This window comes from Pongo pygmaeus, chromosome 5, assembly GCF_028885625.2.
Source record: "Pongo pygmaeus isolate AG05252 chromosome 5, NHGRI_mPonPyg2-v2.0_pri, whole genome shotgun sequence".
In the NCBI taxonomy this organism is placed as follows: Eukaryota; Metazoa; Chordata; class Mammalia; order Primates; family Hominidae; genus Pongo; species Pongo pygmaeus.
Genome location: NC_072378.2, coordinates 52,741,549 through 52,766,405, shown reverse-complemented (window position 1 = coordinate 52,766,405; position 24,857 = coordinate 52,741,549). Strand labels below are relative to the sequence as shown.

The 24,857-nt window shown below is 42.5% G+C and overlaps 1 protein-coding gene across 3 annotated transcripts; it reads left to right on the top strand.

The window, feature by feature from the left end:
• The first annotated feature begins 3,772 nt into the window (after positions 1 to 3,772).
• Positions 3,773 to 24,608, top strand: MCM3 (minichromosome maintenance complex component 3). 3 transcript variants are annotated; one of them, XM_054492243.2, is made up of 18 exons: positions 3,919 to 4,093; positions 5,275 to 5,387; positions 5,818 to 6,026; positions 6,506 to 6,636; positions 9,083 to 9,321; positions 9,831 to 9,939; positions 11,002 to 11,155; positions 11,482 to 11,613; positions 12,203 to 12,411; positions 14,755 to 14,929; positions 15,315 to 15,441; positions 16,232 to 16,382; positions 19,474 to 19,614; positions 20,678 to 20,781; positions 21,921 to 22,006; positions 22,470 to 22,539; positions 23,234 to 23,384; positions 23,833 to 23,955. In XM_054492243.2, the coding sequence occupies exons 1-18, from the start codon at positions 4,016 to 4,018 to the stop codon at positions 23,953 to 23,955; spliced, it is 2,502 nt and encodes an 833-aa protein (XP_054348218.1). In that variant the 5' UTR covers positions 3,919 to 4,015. The 3 variants fall into 3 exon arrangements, with proteins under 3 accessions (XP_054348217.1, XP_054348218.1, XP_054348219.1); XM_054492242.2 differs by lacking the exon at positions 23,234 to 23,384 and having other exon boundaries at positions 3,773 to 4,093; positions 23,833 to 24,608; XM_054492244.2 differs by lacking the exons at positions 5,275 to 5,387; positions 23,234 to 23,384 and having other exon boundaries at positions 4,041 to 4,093; positions 23,833 to 24,608.
• The last annotated feature ends 249 nt before the right edge of the window (positions 24,609 to 24,857 follow it).

Here is a 24,857-nt window from a genome sequence, read left to right as displayed (position 1 = left end):
CTGGGCAGCATAGTGAACCTATCGCTCAGAAAGAAAAAAAAAAAAAGAATGGAGATGACTTCTTATGGACTAAGAAATCAGATTATTGAAATTAACCTTGGCAAATACCAATGAATCACTAATTGTTGGCAAGCCAACTGTGTTGTTATATTTAATGGGAAAATCAGGATCACTGATGTTCTCTGTCTGGCTCCTGGATTTTCCGGCTCTTTTTAGCATATCTAACCGGAAGGACTCCAGGAAGCAACAAAAGAGTGCAAAAGGGAGACAAGAAAGATGATCAGACTCTTTTATTTATTTATTTATTTATTTTTTGAGACAGAGTTTCACTTTTGTCACCCAGGCTGGAGTGCAATGGCGTGATCTTGGCTTATTGCAACCTCCGCCTCCCGGGTTCAAGCGATTATCCTGCCTCTGTCTTCCAAGTAGCTGGGATTATAAGTGCCAGCCACCATGCCCAGCTAATTTTTTTGTATTTTTGGTAGAGACGGGGTTTCACTATGTTAGCCAGGCTGGTCTTGAACTCCTGACCTCAGGTGATCCACCTGCCTCGGCCTCCCAAATTGCTAGGATTACTGGTGTGAGCCACTGTGCTGGCTGACCAGACTCTTTTAAAAGAGTCTTCTAAAGGAGTCCATTTGGTATTCCATAATGTTCCTTGAGCATGGAGTAAACACATCTGATGGCTTCCAACACTGTCAGAATCCGAGCCAAACAATACCCTGCCTATGTTATTTTTTTTAGCCAATTGGACTTCCAGCAGAAAAAGGTCCCCACTCAAGGAAGTGTCTGGGTTGGTTGTATTGTAAGTTTTTTGGTGGAAGTGGGAAGGGGGCTTGAATTTGGTTGTCTGAATTGTTTCAGAATGCACTACAGTGCTTCCTCCCCTTCTCCTATCCCTTGACTCCTCTCCAACTACCATTCACCACTACTACCAATGGTTAACATTTATTTAATGCTTACTACATACCAGAAGCTTTTTTCAGTAGTTTACATCTGTTATGACTTCACTGGATACTTAAACCTTTATTTGAGTTAGATACTACTAACCTAATTTGAAAGGTGAAGAAACTGAGGCACAGAGTGGTTAAGTAAGTTGCCTAGTCGCACAGGTAATATACAGAGCAGCCAGAAAGAGTAACCACATCTGCCTGTCTTGGTGCTTGAAACTCTAGATGCTATAGCATCTGAAGATTCTGACATCACACTGCAGAACTGTGAGGTTAGGGCAAGCCTGCACCTGCAGATGATTCCTTGAGCTGCTGTGACACCTGGAGGCATAGATTTGCTCACCTCCAAGCTTTGGTGGCCTTTGAGTAAATGTCAAAGACTACTAATGAATTATGGCACTTTCCTGAGTGCCTAAACAAGTTATTAATTACAGGGTATTATTTGAAATGTTTTGCAACATATAATGTTCATTAGTTTGAACAAAGGTATATATAATTCCATGTAATAATATTTATTGTGGATTTGTACTGTGTCTTTGGGTATTTTTTGGACCCTGAGGACATAGAAAAATGGCAGTATTACATCTATTTTGCAATCTCTTTGCAATCTTGTTTTCTTTCCATTCTCTTCATGTATACTCTGCTCTCCAGGGAGCCCCCTAGCGTTTAGGCAGCCTTGGAGATGGGCTTGAGTCCATTAAAGTCTAGGGTGGAAAGAAAATTGAAATGGAGGAAAGCAGGAATGTGACCCAAGTATGGAAACTGTAGATACACTACTTTATTAGCTTATATGTGCTTTTTAATTTTGAATCAGGATAGAGGAGGACCATGGGCTAAGCTCAGCTGGACTTTTTATGAGATATGTACAAATGCCCCTAATTTTTCTGTAGCAACAACCTGATTGATTTTGGGCAGTTTGCAGGTGGGATAACAAAGGAAACACATTTTCTCTGCTTAAAGATTTCATGCCCTAATGAAAGAAGGGAGAAACACCAATTAAATAGCGGTGTGTCCTTCACAGCTGAAGATGATTATATTGGGACAAATCAAGTCTTTATCAAAGACCATGGCATGATTAATTCATTAAATAGAATTGTCTTTACACAGTTTCCAAATTTGCCATTAGCTCATGGAATGTTAGAGTAAGACAGATTATCAGAGATATTCTAACTCAGTTTCTTCATTTTATACTGTACATAAGGAAACAAGCCAAGAAAAAAGTGTGAGAATCAAAGATATGGTTTTCAGATTTCCACTCTTTTGGACTTTCTACTACAAATGACTCGACTTCTTTGCTAGTTTGAACTAAGCTTCCTGGTTCTTTTAGTGTTAATTTCAAATTGTTTCCAGAGCAGAGGATACCTCAGTACTCGGTCCAATAAATTCATAAAATAAGAGTTATGAGTAAAAAGTCTTAAGTAAATCAGTAATTACCTCTTGCTATATAACTGCAAACAGTATCTTTATTCTAGAATTTTCTTTCTTTCTTTTTTTTTTTTTTTGCCCGTTAATAAACACAAAAGCAAGCAGTCAAATGACAGCCTTTTTGCTTTGGCTAAGGATTGATTTATCTGCCCACTAGGATGGCACAAAACATATAGTAACTATAAACTGAATAATAACTAGAAATACATATACCCACACAAATAGATGGCATATATATTTTGTTTAGGCAGATTATTCTTAGAATATTTATCAGTACATAGTGAGTCCTGAAGACTTTAAAACATAAGCTAATAGTTGGCTGAAATTTCAGATAAAGAGTTATCAAATGTCTGATGTTGGGCAATCTAGTATTTCAGCTTCTTGTTCAGTAAAATTAAAAACACATGCTGGGGCAATGGGCTTGCTCTTTATTGTGCAAAGTGGTTACATGGGTGTAAGCACAGGTAAAAATTCACTGAGCTGTACACTTAAGATTTGTGCATTTTACTGTATATACATTATATCTCAAAATAAAACTAGAAATATAACAAAAAGCTAACCACGACGGACTGAAAACAAACATACAAATTTGGACGTGCAATGATCTTTTAATCATTTATAGTTTCAGATTTGCTCTTAGTTGCTGATTGATATTTAATCAAAGCGACATGAAACACTTTTTCTCCTCTTGTGTTGATCGTTCAGTAAGCTAAGTTACTTAAAAGGATCCTGTGATCTTTTTATAAGACCAGAAAGCCGTTAATTTACCACCTTTAATTTACCCGTTATTAAGTAAGATGGAGTAGCAACTGTTTCCAGAATTTGTATAACACACGATGAAGTCTCTAGGGGGCAGGGTAAACACAGATTTTTTTTTTTCACTTCATCCTTCTCTGCGGCGATGTCTTTATGGAGTTCGTCAGGCAACGGTATCAGATAGCAAATGGGTTTTTAACTAATCTTTCCCTAAGATACTATAGTTCTATATTCTATCCTATAGATTCTCAAAATCCACTTTTACACTAAGATGCCACTTGAGGGCAGTTCTGATTTGGATATATCTTAAAAATGATTTGCTTTTATGTTTTCATTTCCCTGCTTTATAAAGCATCATCCTCTGACGTTTAGTCTACTTTCAAGGAAAGTCCTACTGCCGGCCTGAATTTGGTCGTTGCATCGGGTCAAAAGTTCTGCAGCTTGAAAAACCCTGCAAAACATCCGGAAACGAGGGAGAACACTACAACTCCCAGAACGCAGCGCTTTCCCTCTCGCCAGCCTGTCCCCTCCAGCTGCCCAATGACCAGCCTCTGTGAGCCTCCTCTCAGTCCTATTGGTCAGTTTGCTCGTCAGTGAGGGAGGTGGAGGGAGGGGAGGAACAGAGAATCCCGGATGGTACATTTCCCGCCACCGTGGGGCGCGCAGCGGAAAACCCCGAAGAAGAAGAAGCTTTTGATTGGACAGTCGCTATTTCGGCCTCAGACAACTCAGCCAATCATAGTGCTTATACGCTCTCAAGGTCCCCGCCTCTTCCTCGAGGTAACCTTTGGTGGCGGGAAAAGTTCGGAAGTTTTCGCGCCGGGGTGGAGTCATCTTGGGAACCTCCGCGCTAATTTGGTGGAGGTAGTTCTTTGGCAGCGGGCATGGCGGGTACCGTGGTGCTGGACGATGTGGAGCTGCGGGAAGCTCAGAGAGATTACCTGGACTTCCTGGACGACGAGGTGAGGGAGGCGCCGGCGCGCGGGCTCTAGCGCTCGGAGCCCCTGCGGACGCGGCCCGGCCGGGAAGCCAGAGGCCCGCCAGACCTCCAGACCGTGTGCCGCAGCGGAGCCAGCCGGGCCCGAGCCTCCCGCCCCAATCTTGTAACTTCTCAACGCCGGACTCGCTAGTTTGTGTTCGATAAGTGAACTCTTAGGAAGCCAGCTTTCTCTTAAGTACAAGCCATGGTCCAGGCGCGCGAAAGGCGACAGGTTCCCATTAAGTGCAAGCAGATTGGCAAAGCCCACCTCGGCCTTTCGCATTTCACTGCTCTCTCTTGATTTGGGGAGACTGTGGGGCAGGGGCTACCCTAGGGCTAGAGTGACCAGCCGCGTTGCAGAGTGCTCAGATTTTAGGGACTGACTTTTTACCAGGAGGAAAAGACTCCCTAATTCGGCTGCATTCTTTTTCAATACCAACTAAGATGCAGATAAAAAGTGGTTTGTGTGCAGGCCAAGGGGATTTTATGTTCAACCCAAGACTTAAAGCCATAGAATGTTGAAAAACCATCTTGAAGGGTTGATGATGTGACCAAATAGCTGAGATTCTCTATTCCTTTAGGTCGGGGTATGAGAACCCTTTCCGTATTACAGAGATGATTGGGAAAAATATTACTTTTAACATAATTCTTAAAAGCCATTTTAATGTGACTTTAAGAGTCTGTTTAATTTACATTTTTATTGTATATATTTGAAGTGCACATCTTTTGATATACATGGTGAAATGATTACTACAGTGAAACAACATATCCATCTATTCACGTTGTTACCTTTAACATTCACATTGCTAGGTTTAACTTAACATTTTAACAAAGTTTGCACTTACTGTGCATTTAGACTTCTCATGAGCTCATTTTAATTTTCCACTAAAGACAAATTACAGCATGCAGAAAAGTTGTCCATGATGATGGGAATAACAGCATGGACCTTGAGGAAGTCATTATAATTCTTACAGTTCCCTCTTAGGGTGTTATTTCGAATCTAAAGATAGTGAATGAAAGGGAGAAATTGATGAGCACATACATACTGGGGATTCAGCTCTGCTGCAGAGATTGACTTAGCTATCTGGCTGTGAGAACTACTTCTGTTTAGAAACACAGTTTTTAAATTTGTGGCTATGGTGATATGTGGTGGCTGTTTTGCAGGAAGACCAGGGAATTTATCAGAGCAAAGTTCGGGAGCTGATCAGTGACAACCAATACCGGCTGATTGTCAATGTGAATGACCTGCGCAGGAAAAACGAGAAGAGGGCTAACCGGTGAGTGGCAAGGGGATATACTGGCTGTCAGTGAGAATGGCTCTCTTCCCTCTTGGCCAGATTGGAACAGCCTCTCAGGAGAGGACTTGTATGAAACAGGATTGATCTAGAAGCCCTCATAGCTCACCTGCACCTTTTTTTTTTTTTTTTTCCCAAAAAGCGGATGGTTGGCATTTTCCTCCCAAATGCTCCTCCTTCCAATGTTTAGCTGAATGTGATTTTTATAGCTTTGATAAGTTGAATTAAAGTTGGTCCTTAGTGCTGGTATTTTACTGAGTCTTATAGGATGGTGTTTTACTGAGACTTATAGGAGAAAGCAGAAGCTGGATTTTCTCATTGTTTTTAATGATCTAAGAATGTCTGCTGTTTTGAGGATCCATTTTTTTGAGTTCTGCCCTGTCTAATTTTTCTTTCTCTTGCTTATGTACAGGCTTCTGAACAATGCCTTTGAGGAGCTGGTTGCCTTCCAGCGGGCCTTAAAGGATTTTGTGGCCTCCATTGATGCTACCTATGCCAAGCAGTATGAGGAGTTCTACGTAGGACTGGAAGGCAGCTTTGGCTCCAAGCACGTCTCCCCACGGACTCTTACCTCCTGCTTCCTCAGCTGTGTGGTCTGTGTGGAGGGCATTGTCACTAAATGTAAGTGGGTTAAAGGGGGCCACTAAGGAAATGAATAGACAGGGAGATGGGGAAAGCAGGAGAGGCAAAGTAGATCTGGGTAGCTTGTGACTTCAAAGAGGTGGAGCATTGGAATTATGTGGTAAAACTTGGAGGGGCTCAGGGTGTACAATGATTGGGGGGACCTTGAGTAATCACATGTGTTAGTAGAATGATGAATTCTGCTGAGAGCTGGAGGAGTCTTGGTTCCTGGCAATCTCTCATTCCAACCCCTAACTCCATCTATTTATTAGTTGAAATCGGTGGTACTTAAAATTTTACACGGATATGGTGGTGGTCTATATATAAATAAAAAAACGAATAAAAGGTAATTTTGAAATATCGTAACCTAGTCAAAAAAACACAGAATTTGGAGTCATCATAGGCTTGCATAGGTTTGGGTTCCACCTGTATCGTCGTCTAGTTGGGTGAGTTTATATATGCACATTTTCCATTCCTAGGTTCTCTAGTTCGTCCCAAAGTTGTCCGCAGTGTCCACTACTGTCCTGCTACTAAGAAGACCATAGAGCGACGTTATTCTGATCTCACCACCCTGGTGGCCTTTCCCTCCAGCTCTGTCTATCCCACCAAGGTAAGGGGGATAAATCAATTGAGCTGTCTTGGAGGTTGGAATCAAAGATACCTGTTTTAAGACAAGGAATTGTGTAATATCTGAAGTCTTTTTTCTGTAAAGGGTGAAAAATAAGGATTAATCCAAAGGAAAGATTGATTGCAGGCCAGAGTTTAATATGAAAATCCCACAATTCTTATTTATTTATTTTTAAAGATGAGGTTCTCCTATGTTGCCGAAGTTGGAGTGCAGTGACTATTCGCAGGTGCAATCATGGTGCACTAAATTTGCAAACTCCTGGGCTCAAGTGATCCTCCCAAGTAGTTGGGATTGCAGGCATGTGCTACGCCACCTGGCTTCACAATTCTTATTTTTTTTTTTTAGAGACAGGATCTGTCTCTCACAGGCTGGAGTGCAGTGGTGCCATTATAGAACACTGCAGCCTGAAACTCCTGAACTCAAGGAATCTTCTCACCTTAGCCTCCTGAGTACCTGGGATTATAGGCATGCACCACCAGGTTCGCTAATTTTTTTTCACTTTTTTCTAGAGACAGGGTCTTGCAATGTTGCCCAGGCTGGACTTGAAGTCCTGGCCTCAAGTGATCCTCCTGTTTCCATCTTCCAAAGTATTGAGATTACAGACATGAACCACCATGCCCAGCCACAACTCTTATTTTTTTTTTTTAAGAAAACACTTGTTCATTTTAGAAAATTAAGGAATAGTCAAAAGAAGAAGTCATCTACATAGATGTTTTAACAACGTTATAATTTTATAATCTTCTTTTTAAAAAGTAGAAAAATAATGCTAGACTGTTATGTAATCTTTACAAATATTTCGTTGTGGGTTTGGGAGCAGGTTGACATAGGAAAATGCTTTCTTCTTGGTGTTCAGATCAGGATTGAGGACAATACAAGGCTTTCCTCTGGAGACAAAAGATCATTAATATTGATTACTTGATGTCTGAACTGATTCTATCAAAGAATTCCTCTCCTCACTTCATCAAATTTTAATTGACAACTACTGTATTCAAAGCACTATTAGGCGCTATGGAGGACAAGGATATAAATAAGACCCAGTCCTGGTCATTAGTCTTCACAGTGGTGGAGAAATGAAACATAAACAAAAACAAGAATGAGTATCTTAGAATTATAACTTAAACATACTTTAGCATCATTTAGTCTACCTCCAGATGAAATGCTGAGATCAGAGAAGTTAAACAATTTGCTTATGGTCCCAGTTAGTGACGGCCTTAAGGACTAGGACCTGTGTCTCTTTAGTTCATGCCAGTTGTATTTTCTAAGTCATTCTGTTGTCTTCTTCGGACCTTAAGGTCTCCACTTTTTTAGAATTTCCTCTTCAGGAAGTACTTGGGAAGTACTCTTCTGTTGATTACTGTGGCCAAGATTCTTTACTTGAAAAGTGAAATACATTGGACCAGATCTTCTGGAGGTTGTCTATGATGATGCTTAAGAGCGTGGGCTTTAGAGTTAACACCTGTATCAAGTCAAGACTCTGCTACTTAATTGTGTGACCTGGGGGAACTTACTTAATCTCTCCTAGTCTCCTGGTTTCCTTGTCCATGACGTGTGAAAATACCTTCTTTACAAAGTTGTTGTGATAATTACATGAGATAATTTTGTGAAGTAATAGCACAGTGCCTGGCACATAGCAAACACTCAATAAGTGACAACTGTGTTTCTAGAAAATTCAAATGTGAAGGAAGTAAAACTTTAATATACATACAGGAAAGCTCACATAAGTGTATAGCTTGATGAATTTTTACAAGCTGAGTACACCTGTGTAACCAGCTCCAAATGAGGAAATATTAGCACTCAGAAGTCCCTCTTGAGGGCCCATGTTACCTAGGGGTAACCACTATCCTGATGTCTAACAGTATGGATTACTTTCTGCTGTTTTTCTATTTTATTTAAATACTTTTGGGCTTCTTATGCTCAACATTGTGTTTATGAGATTTATCCATGTTGTGTATAGGTGTGTTTCATACATTTTTATTGCTGTATAGTATTCATTTATGTGAATATACTGTGTTTATTTAACCATTACATTATTGATGGCATTTTTATACTTTAAAATTTTTGACCATTAGGCATAATGCTGCTATGAGCATTACAATGCATGGCTTTGGGTGAATGTTTCTGTTGGGTATTACCTAGGAGTGGAAAAACTGCTTCAGAATGTAAGCATATATTCAGCTTTAGAAGAGAAGTAAGAATCTTAATTTAGATGTTAATATAACCATAGTCCATTCAGACTATAGGTTGCCCCTTCCATTCGATGGTTGTTACTAAAACAGACGGGAACACAAAAAGCTAGAGAAGGTACTTGGCTTTTTTTGTTCCTGAATAATAAAATTTTATGAAGTCATCTTATTTGCCATGACAGGTGAGTGTGGCATTTTTAAGACAGGACGGAGATCACTCTGTCCCTCTGTGTGCCTTTTTCTAGGATGAGGAGAACAATCCCCTTGAGACGGAATATGGCCTTTCTGTCTACAAGGATCACCAGACCATCACCATCCAGGAGATGCCAGAGAAGGCCCCAGCCGGCCAGCTCCCCCGCTCTGTGGATGTCATTCTGGATGATGACTTGGTGGATAAAGCGAAGCCTGGTGACCGGGTTCAGGTGGTGGGAACCTACCGTTGCCTTCCTGGAAAGAAGGGAGGCTACACCTCTGGGACCTTCAGGTAAAGGGTCTGCCTTAAAGTGTGTGGAATGCTGTTGACAGCTTCCATTTCTGGTAATATCCTTTCTCCAGTTTGCCATATTTCAAAGAGTTATATCTGATAGGTGGAGCACTCTACCTGCCTGGGAGACAGGATACCTTCAATACCTCTTTTCTATCAGATAAAGCTGGTGATACTTACCATCATATACCAAAAATGAGAGTTATTGGTGACAGTGATTACAGCCTCATGGCTTTCCTGGGAGTTTCTCATTTAATTATGCTTCGTCCCCATACACAGTTCTGTCTGAAGTTCTGTGGGTGAATTCCAGAGGTGGGGCATGATCAGCATATTTGGATCACAGACAGAACCAGTTGTTTAATTCACAACAGCTACTTGCCCCCTCCCCCCCAACTCTTATCGGCTGGTCTAGTTTGGTAGCCTAAAAAGGCTTACTCCTGCTAGGGGTACTAGCTACTGATACTAGGAATTGAATATAACGGGTTTCCTCTTTATTCTCTTTGTCCCAGGACTGTCCTGATTGCCTGTAATGTTAAGCAGATGAGCAAGGATGCTCAGCCCTCTTTCTCTGCTGAGGATATAGCCAAGATCAAGAAGTTCAGTAAAACCCGATCCAAGGTCTGGGCATCCTTTAGAAATTTGAGGGTGGGAATGGATTTCTAAGAGTTGTGTTTTGGTGCATGGCTATTTTTGTACTAGATAAGGAAGGGTTGAGGTTTCTTTCTCTAAAGTGTTTGGTGTTAGCTTTTTCTATTTTGGTCTCCATCAACAAGTGAAGGGTGTTTTTACTGTTTGTTCTTTAATAATTCTGTTGTTATTAAACAGAATTTTAATACCTGCTACCTGCTGGGCTGCTAAATGAGCCTAGTACAAATATTAGGATAGGTGTTAACTTATCAGTGTACCAATAAGTCTATTTATTACCGAAGACATTAGTGATGCATTACTACTTAAACATTTTTTCTTTGTTTTAGTTCTCCAACTTGTTTTTCTTATTTTTTTCTTTTTAAGAGAGGATGTATATCCACATTTAGAATTGAACTACGTATATGAATGTGTGATGATAAAGGTTACTGTTCAAGCACAGTACATGTTCTTATTAAACCTAAAATGTTTTGAACCTGGGGATACTTTTTTCCCTTTAAGATTAAACCTCTAAACAAGTTTTGGAATCCAGGCTGCTTCTGTGCCTACTCTGATAATGGCCTGATAGTGTGATTTGTCTTAGAAAAGAAGTTTTTGCAGTTAGGAACAATGTACCTGTTTGTATGTTTCTTCAAGTATTTTTTTTTTTTTTTTTTGAGATGGAATCTTGCTCTGTCACCCAGGCTGGAGTGCAATGGTGTGATCTCTGCTCACTGCAACCTCCGCCTCTTGGATTTAAGCGATTCTCCTGCCTCAGCCTCCCAAGTAGCTGGGATTACAGGTGCACACCACCACGCCTGGCTAATTTTTTGTATTTTTAGTAGAGATAGGGTTTCACCATGTTGGCCAGGCTGATCTCGAACTCCTGACCTTGTGATCTGCCCGCCTCGGCCTCCCAAAGTGCTAGGATTGCAGGCGTGAGCCACTGCTCCTGGCCCTCTTCAAGTATTTTCTATAGGCTAAAGTATATAAAGTGGAGCTCAACAAAGTCCCATTGAATCTCACTAGGCTTGCCATTGGTTATTTCTCCTGTAGGATATCTTTGACCAGCTGGCCAGGTCATTGGCCCCTAGTATCCATGGGCATGACTATGTCAAGAAAGCAATCCTCTGCTTGCTCTTGGGAGGGGTGGAACGAGACCTAGAAAATGGCAGCCATATCCGTGGAGACATCAATATTCTTCTAATAGGTATGATGTTGGGGATTTGCTTTACACTGTTGTTCTTATTGAGTGGTTGTGGAGACCTATAATATTGTATATTCTGTACTTAGCAGTATTTCAGTCCTATCAAAGGACAAAAGGCTAAAATGAATCTTTTTTTTAATCATGTCTGGAATTCCTGATTTATAGTATATAAAATATTCTTCCGTGAGTGGTGAAGGGAAAAGCGAAGGAAAAAATATTAAAATCCACTTACTGTATGACTGTTGTGTCGAGAGCTGTGCTAGAAAGGCAGAACTTGCTGGGGGTGCTGGGGAGTTTCCTAGAGAGTCATCACTGCCCCCACCCTACAGGAGACCCATCCGTTGCCAAGTCTCAGCTTCTGCGGTACGTGCTTTGCACTGCACCCCGAGCTATCCCCACCACTGGCCGGGGCTCCTCTGGAGTGGGTCTGACGGCTGCTGTCACCACAGACCAGGAAACAGGTAAGGGTGTAAGGGTCCTTGGCAAAGGCCCAGCAGAGAGACTGAGCATAGATCCTTTGTGTGCCCTGGCTTGTGTTCTGAAGATACAGTTGATAGGTTAGTTGGGGCCAGATTATAGAGGACTGAGTATTCAGCAATGGTGGGTGAATTATTTAAGTCTTTGGTGTTCATCTAGTTACAGGAATGTTTTCGATTTAAAAGATTAAGTCTTAGCACATTAGAAAGGGAATAAAAATGAAGATTGTACTATTTTATGAACTAGAGGAAGGGATTTGGAGACCAGTGAAGAGAAGGCAGAGGTCTAGTTGGGATATTACTTGAGGATGAGTCCGAAGAGAGAATCTATAAAGGAAATTTGTGAGAAGCTAGTTACTTAGGGGTCAAAGTGGGACAAAGAGATACTATTAATATTTAGATTGGAGCTGAAAAGGTGACCCACCAGGGTTTCCTCTAAGTGTCTCGGAGCCAACACACCATTGCTGCATTCTCACGTGCAAAGTGAGAGATTCCTAGGAAGGAGATGAAATCCTTCCCTTCTGGCCCCTATAACCTAGACTGTAGCACGTATTTTTACCTTCTCACTTCCCAGGAGAGCGCCGTCTGGAAGCAGGGGCCATGGTCCTGGCTGACCGAGGCGTGGTTTGCATTGATGAATTTGACAAAATGTCTGACATGGATCGCACAGCCATCCATGAAGTGATGGAGCAGGGTCGAGTGACGATTGCCAAGGCTGGCATCCATGCTCGGCTGAATGCCCGCTGCAGTGTTTTGGCAGCTGCCAACCCCGTCTACGGCAGGGTAAGTGGAATCAGGCCCCAACCATTGTCCTCACCTTCATTTGGTTTTGCTGACTGACTGGGCTGAGAAGTGTATTCTAGGTGACCCAGGGGAATAATAGGCCAAAGACTAAAAGTAAGGCCATTTTCTTGTTATTGTCCTTTGTTTAGAGCAGTGTTCCTCACCCATTCCTGCACAGCAGAATCCCCTGGAAAGTTCCTTATTTAAAAAGTAACTTTTTAACAGTACAGTTAAACAGTCCATTTAACATATTTAACAGTCCATTAAATAAAAGGACTACACTGCATGTGGCGGGAGAATTTCTAAACAGAACAGGGATGTAGAATGAAAACGAAAAGACTTGCTTCTCTTTACTGTCACTTTGCCAAGAAGTAACAGCTTTGAAGTGTTTCAGGCAACAAAAATTTAAGCATGTACCAGCAAATACACTATTTACTTGTTAAGAATTATCTCTTTGTTTTTATCATGACTGTGATGTGCTAGATATAATTTTTTATATTTGTCTGTGCCTGGGGTTTGTTGAGTTTTTCCTTTTAAAAAAATAGATTTCTAATATTCCATCATAGGGATGTATTTAACTAGTCTCCATCTGATGGGTATTTAGTGGTTTCCTTTTTTTCCTCTCTATTTTGAATGCAGCTGTAGTGGCCATCCCTTTATATGTGTGGATAGATTTGGGAATATATCTGTAGTATAAATACCTGGCAAAGAAATTACTGGATTAAGAGTTATGTGCGTTTTGCTTTTGGTAGAGATTGCAAAATTACCCTCTTTAAAGATTGTACCATATTAATACTTCTATTAATGAATGCTCATAAATGCTTTGTATTTACCAACTCCTTTTATCCTATCAGTAACTACCTCACAATGTGTAGTTATCTTTATTTTACAGATGAGAAAACGGAGGTACAAAAGATTATGTAACTTGCTCAAGAGCCACAAACTTGAAAATCGCAGAGCCAGGATTTGAGCCCAGAGCTCATGCTGTGTCCTGGCAGTTTATAATCAATCCCACAGTGTATGGGAACACCTTGTTGCGATGCGATGGTGTTTTTATACATACAGTTGCGTGGTCCCCAGCTCAGAGTTTCTGAATTGAAATCTCTTGAGTTGGAGCTCTTGGTAGCTATGGTTTAGAGAGGCTCCACAGGTTTGGTTTTGATGTGTAGCCAAGGTTGAAAACCATAGCTTTTAAAATAAATGATAGGGCTAGGTGCAGCGTCTCATGCCTGTAATTCTAGCACTTTGGGAGGCTGAGGTGGGAGGATCACTTGAGCCCAGGAGTTTGAGACCAACCTGGGCGATATAGTGAGACCTCATCTTTAAAAGTAAAATAAAATAAATGATAATGTATGTTTATGTCATTCTCAAGAGTGATTGGGAAATACAAGAAAAATGGCAGGACCTGAAACGTGAACATGGTCAAAATCATTATTACCTAAAGGTTGTTATGTTCTCTGACTGTGAAGTGTATGTGGATGGGTAGGTATCAGTCCAGTAGGCCCAGAATTGAAAGGAGAGTATTGGGGTTTTTGAATCCCAAGGAAAAACTCCCTTGATTCTTTTTTTTTTCTGAGACATAGTCTTACCCTGCCACCCAAGCTGGAGTACAGTGGAGTGATCCTGGCTCACTGCAGCCTCGACCTCCCTGGGCTCAGGTGATCCTCCCACCTCAGCCTCTTGAGTAGCTTGGACTACAGATGCGCACCACCATGCCTGGCAATTTTTTTTTTCTTTTTTAATTTTTATAGGGACAGGGTTTTGCATGTTGCCCAGGCTGGTCTTGAACTCTTGGGCTCAAGCAATCCACCTGCCTCAGACTCCCAAAGTGCTGGGATTACAGGTGTGAGTGGATGTGCCTGGCCAGTTTCTAAGACGTTATGATTTATAGATCATTGACCATTTTAGTTGAGGTTTTACTCGTATCTTCTGAGTAACGGACTCCAAAAAGTTTTGAGTGCTTGTAGCCTGATGAACTTGCCCTGTCTTTATGACAGGTAGGGGAAAGGGATCATCTTTCAGAGTCAGGTCCTGCCTTGGGAATGAGAAGAGCAGAATAAGGTTTGGGAAGCAGGGGCCTGGTTTTGAGACCTACACTCAGCCTGTTAGAGGTTCCTGTAGTAGGAAGTGGAGCTTCCTAGGAAGCTCAGTTAAAGAAGGGTTGCAGGTAGAAGAGATGATTTACATTTTTTAATGGCTTTAAAATACTTCACTTTTTCACTGCTTTTTGTCTGTTTTGCTCTTTGAGATCAAGCCTTCCATTCCCACTCCCAGAACTGCAACAGCCTTGTTCTTTCTTCCTATTGATGTCATGTCCACTTCTGTTGTCCTCGCATTCCCCAGTATGACCAGTATAAGACTCCAATGGAGAACATTGGACTACAGGACTCACTGCTGTCTCGATTTGACTTGCTCTTCATCATGCTGGATCAGATGGATCCTGAGCAGGATCGGGAGATCTCAGACCATGTCCTTCGGATGCACCGTTACAGAGCACCTGGGGAGCAGGATGGCGATGGTGAGGCCATGAGAATAGTAAGAGTAACTAATGGAAAGGCGCTAAACAGATGGTAGTTTTTCAGGCCCAACCCAGGTGGTGGTAGGTGTTTCAGTGTCTGGGTTGATGTTGAAGAGCCCTCAACTGTTTAGCCACCTCCCCTTCTTGCTTACTGGAGGTTATCCTAAGGTGTGTCTTTTGTCCATTTCTGGGTCTGGGAATAACTAAGCATCTTCTGTGGGCCAGGTAGTTCCACCATCTTTATTTGTGGGTTCCATGTGTCTGATTCTTTTTGGGCCCTTTCTTTATGAATCTTGGTGTCTCCCCTTCTTGTGCTGTAGAAGAAGCAATTTCCCCTGGGTTAAACTCTTTATGACTCTCCTTTCTCCTAACTTGGGTATACCAGCTATGCCCTTGGGTAGTGCTGTGGATATCCTGGCCACAGATGATCCCAACTTTAGCCAGGAAGACCAGCAGGACACCCAGATTTATGAGAAGCATGACAACCTTCTACATGGGACCAAGAAGAAAAAGTGAGCATTCTCATAACTCTTCCTCAAGGGAACCTGAAATTTGTGTTATATTAGAGCATGTGTATATCTAAGCTTAGCTAAGGCATTATGTGCCCAGATCAAAGCCATGCCTGGAGTCATAACCATGTGGACTAATTTTCTTCTTTTCTGGGTCCACAATATATTCTTTATCCTGGCCAGTTGCCTTGTAAATGTTTGGGTGATTCAGCCCAGGTTCAGGTCTTTTCTTAAAATAGAGTTTTGATGATATGCCTAACTGATGGTGGGTGTGCCTTATACATGAAAGATGGCAAGTGTCATGTAGCCATTTGTGATGAAGGGTCAGCAGATAGCATAACATTTGAGACTTTGTAGGTAGACTTGGGTGAAGGAGACGTGTGATCAGGTGCTCAAAGCATGAAATGTGGGATCTTACACCTCTCTTTTTGGCCATGATGCAGTAAGAAGCATAGCATAATCTTCAAAGCTGTTGGTTTAAGAATGTAGAATTTGGAGTCAGAAAACTTTTAGTCTACTTTAGCTTCTCTGAGCTGTAGTTTTCCCACCTACAAAATAGAGCAAATAATACCTAAATTTTCTACCTAAACTACCTAACTTACAAATAATACCTGTAATAATTAAATAAAAATATGTGAAAGAGTCTTGTATATGTTCCATATAAATGGGAGTTATGGTAATGGGTTCTAGGCTTTGTCTATTTTGACCCTGGCTTTTCTGAGAGGCAAAGCCACTAATCCAGGCAGGTGGTAAGGTGTGGCAGGGAGATGCAGTTCACTGTGTGTGGCTCCAGGGAGAAGATGGTGAGTGCAGCATTCATGAAGAAGTACATCCATGTGGCCAAAATCATCAAGCCTGTCCTGACACAGGAGTCGGCCACCTACATTGCAGAAGAGTATTCACGCCTGCGCAGCCAGGATAGCATGAGCTCAGACACCGCCAGGGTGAGTGCCTGGGGGAGCCTGGGCCTGGGGTCCCTTAGGTATATGGCTGGGCAGGAGTCCCTGCTATCTGGGAGCTTTGAAAGCATTTTAACTTAGTGACTTTTTTCCTGGTCTGAAGGGCTTCTTGTTGTACAATTTTAATCATTTCCTTTTATAAAGGAAAATGAAATAAGGACCCCAGAGATAACATGTCTCTCATTAGTTAAAATGACATTGGCCTCCAGAAGCTGTGATTCATTCAGCAAATATAGGAGTGACTTCTGGGAAGTGACCTAGTCTCTCCTCTTACAAGCAATGTAAAATTAATAAACACTGTTTTCAAAGAGCTCAGATCCAGGAGGGGGAAGCACAAAGGTAGATAGAAAGACATCCGTGCATATTTATAAATATTTACCCCAGTGTGGTACTTACAAAGGAATGAATGTGAAAGGCTGTTTGAGTATAGACGAAAACTGTTAATTTTCTTTTAGACTTCCCTGAAGGGGTATGAATGTCAAGGAAGGATTCCCAGAGAGTATGATATTTGGACTGGACTTTGAAAAAATGACTAACAGGCAACCATGATGGTTATTCAAAGCAATTTCTGATAACCTAATATAGGTGTCCATGAATTTGTTTAAGTCTTTTTTGTTTTGTTTTGTTTTGTTTTGGTGAGACGCAGTTTCACTCTTGTTGGCTAGGCTGGAGTGCAATGGCGCGATCTCAGCTCACTGCAATCTCCACCTCCCCGGTTCAAGCGATTTTCCTGCCTCAGCCTCCCAAATAGCTGGGATTACAGGCATGTGCCACTACGACTGGCTAATTTTGTGTTTTTAATAGAGACCAGGTTTCTCCATGTTGGTCAGGCTGCTCTGGAACTTCCTACCTCAGGTGATCCGCCCGGCTTGGCCTCCCAAAGTGCTGGGATTACAGGCGTGAGCCACCACGCCTGGCCCAAATTTGTCTGAATCTTTTAGAGGCAGTGTAGTTCACATAGGATTTTACAGCAGAAAGACCCAAGTCCAGAACTCTTATTATGTTACATAGACATAGATTCTTGGATTAGACATGATCCCAGATCATCTACTGCAGCCTCACCCACTCTGTCTTCTCAAATCCCTGCTGGGACTTTTTTTTTGAGATGGAGTCTTGCTCTGTTGCCCAAGCTGGAGTGCAGTGGCATGGTCTCGGCTCACTGCAACCTCCGCCTCCTGGGTTCCAGCTATTCTCCTGCCTCAGCCTCCCAGGTAGGTGGGACTACAGGTGTGTGCTACCATGCCCGGCTAATTTTGTATTTTTAGTAGAGACGGGGTTTCACTGTGTTGGCCAGGCTGGTCTCGATCTCCTGACCGTGTGATCCGCCCACCTCGGCCTCCCAAAGTGCTGGGATTATAGGCATGAGCCATAGCGCCCGGACGGGACTTTTTTAATACCCCCAGTGACAGCATGCTCAGAATTTTACTGTTTTGAAATTTTAGAGTATTTATTAAGCTTAAACCTATTTCCCCACAACTTTTACCTGTGGGTGTTAGTCTTGTTGTCTGGAGGTTGTGTATCACTTGTCTTCCTCATTAAACAGCTTACTTTCTTTTTAACTGTTCCTTTCCACATGCGGACTTCTGGTGTGTCCCAGGCCCTCTCATTGAACCTAGAATTGAGCATCATACACTATTTTAGTTGTCTTAGTGTGGGGTCTGTAAGTGAATTCCAAGAGAATTTGGATTCTCTAGGTCTGCTAGTGCAGGCCAGGATTTCACCAGCTTTTTAGGTGGTTCAAGAATTAGAACTTGTCATGGAGTGTATGACTTCCAAAATCCAGTAGCTTTCTAAATTATTACAATATTTGATGAATGAATTTAAATGTGAATGTATTTATTTTTGAATGTCATTGTGGATATACATAGTAATTTAGGAAACTTGAAACAAGAAGTGACCAGGATACATCAGTGATGGGTCATATAATGGGACACCCGGGAGGTGTGACAGAAGGAAGTAGTTTCCTTTTTGTTTTTGAGATGGGAGTCTCACTCTGTCGCCCAGGCTGGAGTGTAGTGGCGTGATCTTGGCTAACTGCAACCTCTGCCTCCCGTGTTCAAGCAATTCTCCTGCCTCAGCCTCCTGAGTAGCTGGGATTACAGGCATGCGCCACCATACCAGGCTAATTTTTTTTTGTATTTTTAATAGAGATGGGGTTTCACCATGTTGGTCAGGCTGGTCTCAAACTCCTGACCTTGTGATCCGCCTGCCTTGGCCTCCCAAAGTGCTAGGATTACAGATGTGAGCCACCATGTCCGGCCTGGAAGTAGTTTCATGTCTGATCCCAGCTCTGCAGCTAGCTTTTGGACTGTGGACAGATCCTTTCACCTGTCAGGTCAGCTTCCTTATCCATAAAATGAGAGGATTGGACACATCAGAATCACCTGAAACTTGTACACATATGTAGTCCTAAACACTGAGATTTCTGATTCATTCATTTCCAATTCATTCTGATTGATTAGGTCAAGACCATTCAGACAATAACATTTTAAAAGATAAAAGCACCCCAGTTTGGTATTCACTGGCCCCTGTGAGAAACATTTGTTAGGAATGTGTCAGAGTTCTCCTTCTCCAGACTGAGTTTACTCAAGTTACATATTTGTCCTCAGATTACTTCTTTCCTGTCCCTCCTTTAGTGTGACTTTGGGAAATCTCCTTGAAGGTCTTTGAGTCCCATTTCCTTCATGTATAAAACTTCTCCAAGTTATTAAGAGGGTGAAATGACAGAATGTATATAAAGGCAAACTTCCTGCTGCATTGCAGGCCTGCAATCACTGATGATTTTTCTCCCTACTCTTTTCTACGCTGTAGCCTTTTATCTTTCCAGTTGTTAGATGCCTAATTTTCTTCCCTGTAAACTTGCTCCTCCTTCCCGCAACACTCTTATGTATATTTCCTTGATCATTGCTATCATCTTTCTCATTTTTATATGGTATCTATAGAGAACACAGCTCTGAATTCTCTGCTTGGGGCCTCCTGGGGCTTTTCTGGTAGTGTCATTTCCCTTTCTGTGCAGTAGGATTGATGGGCATGCCTAAAAGACTTGGGATAAGCAATCCTCCCTTTTCTTCCCTAGACATCTCCAGTTACAGCCCGAACACTGGAAACTCTGATTCGACTGGCCACAGCCCATGCGAAGGCCCGCATGAGCAAGACTGTGGACCTACAGGATGCAGAGGAAGCTGTGGAGTTGGTCCAGTATGCTTACTTTAAGAAGGTGAGGATTCAGATGCCTGGGCATGAGAGGCTCTCCTGAATATATTACAGATGCATGGACTTCCCAGCCTTCCGTGGCTGACAGCTACATTTGGATTGTCAACAGAAAGCAGTATTTGTCTTCCAGTGATCAGTCTGCCTCACTCTTTCCTCTGAAACACTCAGTGATTCTCAACCCTGACTGTACCGGAGAATGAGATGGAAAGCTTTAAAATGCTGATTCCAGGGCTCCTAGAGATTCTGGTTTAGTTGATGTGCTGTACTTTCAGTTAGCTGCTTCTGTCTACCCCTACTTCCTTTGCATCTTAAAAAAAAAGTAGGTGTTTTCAAAAGGGCTACCTTGGTAATCTTCCTTGTCCCACTGTACCTTTCCTCTTGGTCTCTTCAAATGTCCCATTGGCATCTCAGAAGCTCATGTTTAAAGTTGAACTCTCAAACTTGCCACTCATCCTGTTTCCCTATTTCTGTTTGTGACGTTGCATCTCTGTCATTTTAGATATCAAGCCTCAAAGCCTAGACTCCCTTTTCCTAGTTGCCCACTCCCGCCCCAGTCTGGTGAATTTTAGCCTTTTGGGGTTGAGTTGTGAGTCTGATAAACTCTTCCTCACTTTCTGCTAGGTTAAGGGTTGAGTTGTAAGTCTGATAAACTCTTCCTCGCTTTTTGCTAGGTTAAGGGTTGAGTTGTGAGTCTGATAAACTCTTCCTTGCTTTTTGCTAGGTTAAGGGTTGTCTTGGATTTCAATTAGACACCTGATTTATAAGGAAATGGATTGTTTTCCACTTAACCATTATGGGCTAGACATTCGTTTCTTTATTCAGTAAACATTTAATTGAGTACCTACTATATAAATAGCATTTAACATACTTCCCAGCATTTTAAAAAGATGGGTAGCAGTCTCTACTTCTGCCCCTGGTCCTGGGACTTAGGGACAAGTGGAGCTAGGTAAACCATTGGAAACATGGAAGTCATTCCTGCTTATGATGCAGAAGGGACTGGGAGTTCTTGATGCAGTTCCCCTGCATCAGTGACCCCTCTAGCCCAGCCACGCTTGCCTTGGTCTTAGGTTCTGGAGAAGGAGAAGAAACGTAAGAAGCGAAGTGAGGATGAATCAGAGACAGAAGATGAAGAGGAGAAAAGCCAAGAGGACCAGGAGCAGAAGAGGAAGAGGTAAGGTGGGGCAAGCAAATGAGATTAAAAAGTTGGTGGCCAAAAAGTTGGTGGTGCACGCCTGTAATCCCAGCAATTTGGGAGACCGAGGCGGGTGGGTCACTTGAGTCCAGGAATTTGAGACCAGCCTGGGAAATATGGCAAAACTCTGTCTCTACAAAAAATAGAAAAATTAGCCGGGCGTGGTGGCAGACACCTGTGGTTCCAGCTGCTCGGTAGGCTGGGGTTGGAGGATTGCTTGAGCCTGGGAGGCAGAGGTTGCAGTGAACCAGGATAGTGGGCGACAGAGAGATCCCATCTCAAAAAAAAAAAAAAGTGGTAAGTTCCAGTGGGACTGGGGAGAGGAGTAGAGGGTAGAAGGTGGTACCAGTGCTACTTATTGATGTCAGGTGGTTCATGGAGGGTGTTCCTAGACCTGCGGGGTTTGAGGATGAAGATAACCTGGGTAGGCTGGGCGCGGTGGCTCACGCCTATAATCCCAGCACTTTGGGAGGCCGAGGCAGGCGGATCACGAGGTCAGGAGATCAAGACCATCCTGGCTGACAGTGAAACCCTGTCTCTACTAAAATCACAAAAAATTAGCCTGGCGTGGTGGCAGGCGCCTGTAGCCCCAGCTACTTGGGAGGCTGAGGCAGGAGAATGGCGTGAACCCAGGAGGCAGAGCTTGCAGTGAGCGGAGATCACACCACTGCACTCCAGCCTGGGTGACAGAGCGACACTCTGTCCATCTCAAAAAAAAAAAAAAAACCTGGGTAAAAGAGAAGGAGAGCGAGTCCTTCTTGTGTGCTTTTGACCCCTCTACTGAAGAAATGCTAAATAGTAGGAACAGCAACCCAACCACTGAGGGTTTTGAATATATACTTCAAAACTCTAAGGGAAAAACCTTCATGCTTATGGTTGAATTTATAAGGGTGAGTGATGTGGAAAAGAGCATTGGGAAGCAGCGCCTGTTTGTGTTCTAGTCTGGGGACTTGGTCTCGTTTAGAACAAGCAGCAGTTTGCAAAGGCCTAAGCCTAGTGCTTCACTTTGACTTAGTGGTTCTGTTTCCTTTTCTCTGTAGTTAGAGGCACAAGATGGGGCTCCCTTGCCTTTCTGTCTCCAAACTCTTTCTCTCTCTTAACTGCTGTGGGTATTTTAGAAGGAAGACTCGCCAGTCAGATGCCAAAGATGGGGATTCATACGACCCCTATGACTTCAGTGACACAGAGGAGGAAATGCCTCAAGGTGAGTGAGCGCCACTTACTGATGAAAGAGGTTGTTCCTGTGACTCTTGGACTTTTTCAGTTGCTCTGTGCACTTTATTTTCTTGTGGACTCTTGTTTGGCTCCCTGCTTGGGGCCTGTGTCCAAGAGGTTTGTCCCAAGAGAGCTTCAGGGGAAACTTTGGAAAAAGCTTTGCTATATTGTGTACACCTCCTTGATGAACTGTGCTGTGCTGTTTCACCTGGTGTAAGCATTTCAGATAATATATATGTTGAGGGTCTCCTGCCTGACTAAATTCCTTCACCATCCAGTGAAGATTTCCCTTTATCCTAATTGTTCTGCCTGGCCCCATAAGAACCCTAGGAAATAGGAGTGTTCAGCAGGCTGAGTGAGGGATTGGGAGTGGAGATGATTTCTCTAGTGTTTGTGGAAATGGCTTCACCTTGCCCTTCTTCCCCATCTCTACAACCATCAACTCTCTGAAGTACACACTCCAAAGACGGCAGACTCACAGGAGACCAAGGAATCCCAGAAAGTGGAGTTGAGTGAATCCAGGTGAGTACGGATGTTGCTCCTGCCCCTTCAAGAATCCTGTGTATCACTGAGGAAGGGACTTTGTTCCCTTGGAGAGGGTGGGAAACAAACTGCTGGTCATCAATAGAACTCAAAACTAGAGGCCCGCGGCTTTTAACATTTTATATTCTCATTTAATTTCAAACTTATTGAAAAGTTATGAGAAAAGCATGAAGAACTTCTGGATGTCCTTTACCCAGAATCTTCAGTTGTTTAAATTAATAATTCTCTCTTTCTGAGAGAGAAGAGTTTTATAATAAGGATAAAACTTAATGTCTTACTGTAACCTCAGATTCTTCTTGGTTGGGATAGAGACATTTTAGCCATTTGTTTTTGAAATGAAGAATTTTTACCACCAAGGTTTTAGGGAACATTTTTATCTATGAATTTTGTTTACTGGACACCAAAGAAACTCCATAGCCAAGTTTTACGTTTTTTCTTTTTATACTTTAAACACATAACACAATGTATTTACTGAAAAAAATTTGAAAAACATTGAAAAGTATTTAGAAAAAAAATTAAAATCAATTGTAACTCTGTCCTTCAAGGACAACCATTCAAATGTATCTTAAAATGCTTCTTGAATCAGCTCGTATAGATCTCACTTTTTTTTGGAGACCGGAGTGCAGTGTTTATTTTTTACTTTTTTACACTGTTTACTTTTTACTTTTTGTAGAGATGGGATCTCACCATGTTGCCCAGGCTGGTCTTGGACTCCTGGCCTCAAGCAGTCCTTCTACCTGGGCCTCCCAAAGGGCTGGGATTACAGGCATAAGCCACTGTGCTTGTTTGATCTCATTCTTTTTGATGACTGCAGGGTTTCCATGGTATGGATGGGTAAAAATTTAACGAAATTCTCTGATGGTAGACATTTGGGTTGTTCCCTGTTTACAGTAAAACAGTATTAAATTTATCAGTGTGCACTCATGCAAGTATAGCTATAAGGTGAGCTCCTAGAAATGGGCTCCCTGGGCCAAAGGATATACGCTTTTAAGGCTTTAGTAAGTGCTGCTAAATTGTCCCCCATTGACACTGACCGGGTTACTATTTTACAGTGAATGGGAATGCCAATTTCCCATACGCTAGTACAATAGTTTAGCTTTAAAGGGGGCTCCCCAAGGGTAATGCTGCCATGAGAGGCAGATGTGTGTGTGAGAAAGAATATCGAGGGGATGCCTCTACTGTATTAATACTATGGATTTTCCTAGTATAGCTCTCTCCTGAGAGCATTTGGGTTTGTTTACTCCTCTTCCCCCTTTCTCCTGTCTGGGGCAGGTTGAAGGCATTCAAGGTGGCCCTCTTGGATGTGTTCCGGGAAGCTCATGCGCAGTCAATCGGCATGAATCGCCTCACAGAATCCATCAACCGGGACAGCGAAGAGCCCTTCTCTTCAGTTGAGATCCAGGCTGCTCTGAGCAAGATGCAGGATGACAATCAGGTCATGGTGTCTGAGGGCATCATCTTCCTCATCTGAGGAGGCCTCGTCTCTGAACTTGGGTTGTGCTGAGAGAGTTTGTTCTGTGTTTCCCACCCTCTCCCTGACCCAAGTCTTTGCCTCTACTCCCATAACAGTGTTGAATTGAACTGAAGGCGAGGAATGTTGGTGATGAAGCTGAGTTCAGGACTCGGTGGACCCTTTGGGAATGGGTCATGAAAGCTGCCATGGGGTGAGGAAAGAGGAGACAGTGGGAGAGGACAATGACTATTGCATCTTCATTGCAAAAGCACTGGCTCATCCGCCCTACTTCCCATCCCACACAAACCCAACTGTAAATAACATATGACTGCTGAGTACTTTTGGGGGCACAGCTGTTTTCTGTTTGCTGCTGCTTTTTTTTTCTTTTTTTTTCCTCCAGAGCACTTTGGTCTAGAGTAGGCTTTGGGTGGTTCCAACTGGTGGAGAGAAGCTCTGAGGCACATCACGCAGGTCAAGAAAGCTTTCTTTGCAGTAGCACCAGTTAAGGTGAATATGTATTGTACCACAAAAAAAAACCCAGTATCCAGATGAATATCCGAGATGTTGAATAAACTTAGCCATTTTGTACACATGGTCTTAATAGTCATAGTGTGTTTTTTATACATAACATTGAATTGTTTTCCTTGAGAGCAATCGTGCAGGGTTTGCTGCTCCCGCATTTGCAGCAAACTACCACAAGGTGGCAGCAGCCTGCTGTGATCTCTGGGGGTCATGTTTTCTCTAGAGGCAGTTTTCTTCCTCAGCAGCACCACCATTTATCAGTCAAAATTGATAGTATAGACCAAACCCTGCCAGTTTAAAATAGCTAAATGGCCACGGGAGG

Bases quoted from the DNA above. Each gene is read 5' to 3' on its own strand.
- MCM3 (XM_054492243.2), top strand. From the start codon at position 4,016: ATGGCGGGTACCGTGGTGCTGGACGATGTGGAGCTGCGGGAAGCTCAG. The intron at 9,940-11,001 runs GTCTGGGCATCC...TTTCTCCTGTAG, and splicing joins TCAGTAAAACCCGATCCAAG to GATATCTTTGACCAGCTGGC. The intron at 15,442-16,231 runs GTGAGCATTCTC...GTGTGGCTCCAG, and splicing joins CATGGGACCAAGAAGAAAAA to GGAGAAGATGGTGAGTGCAG.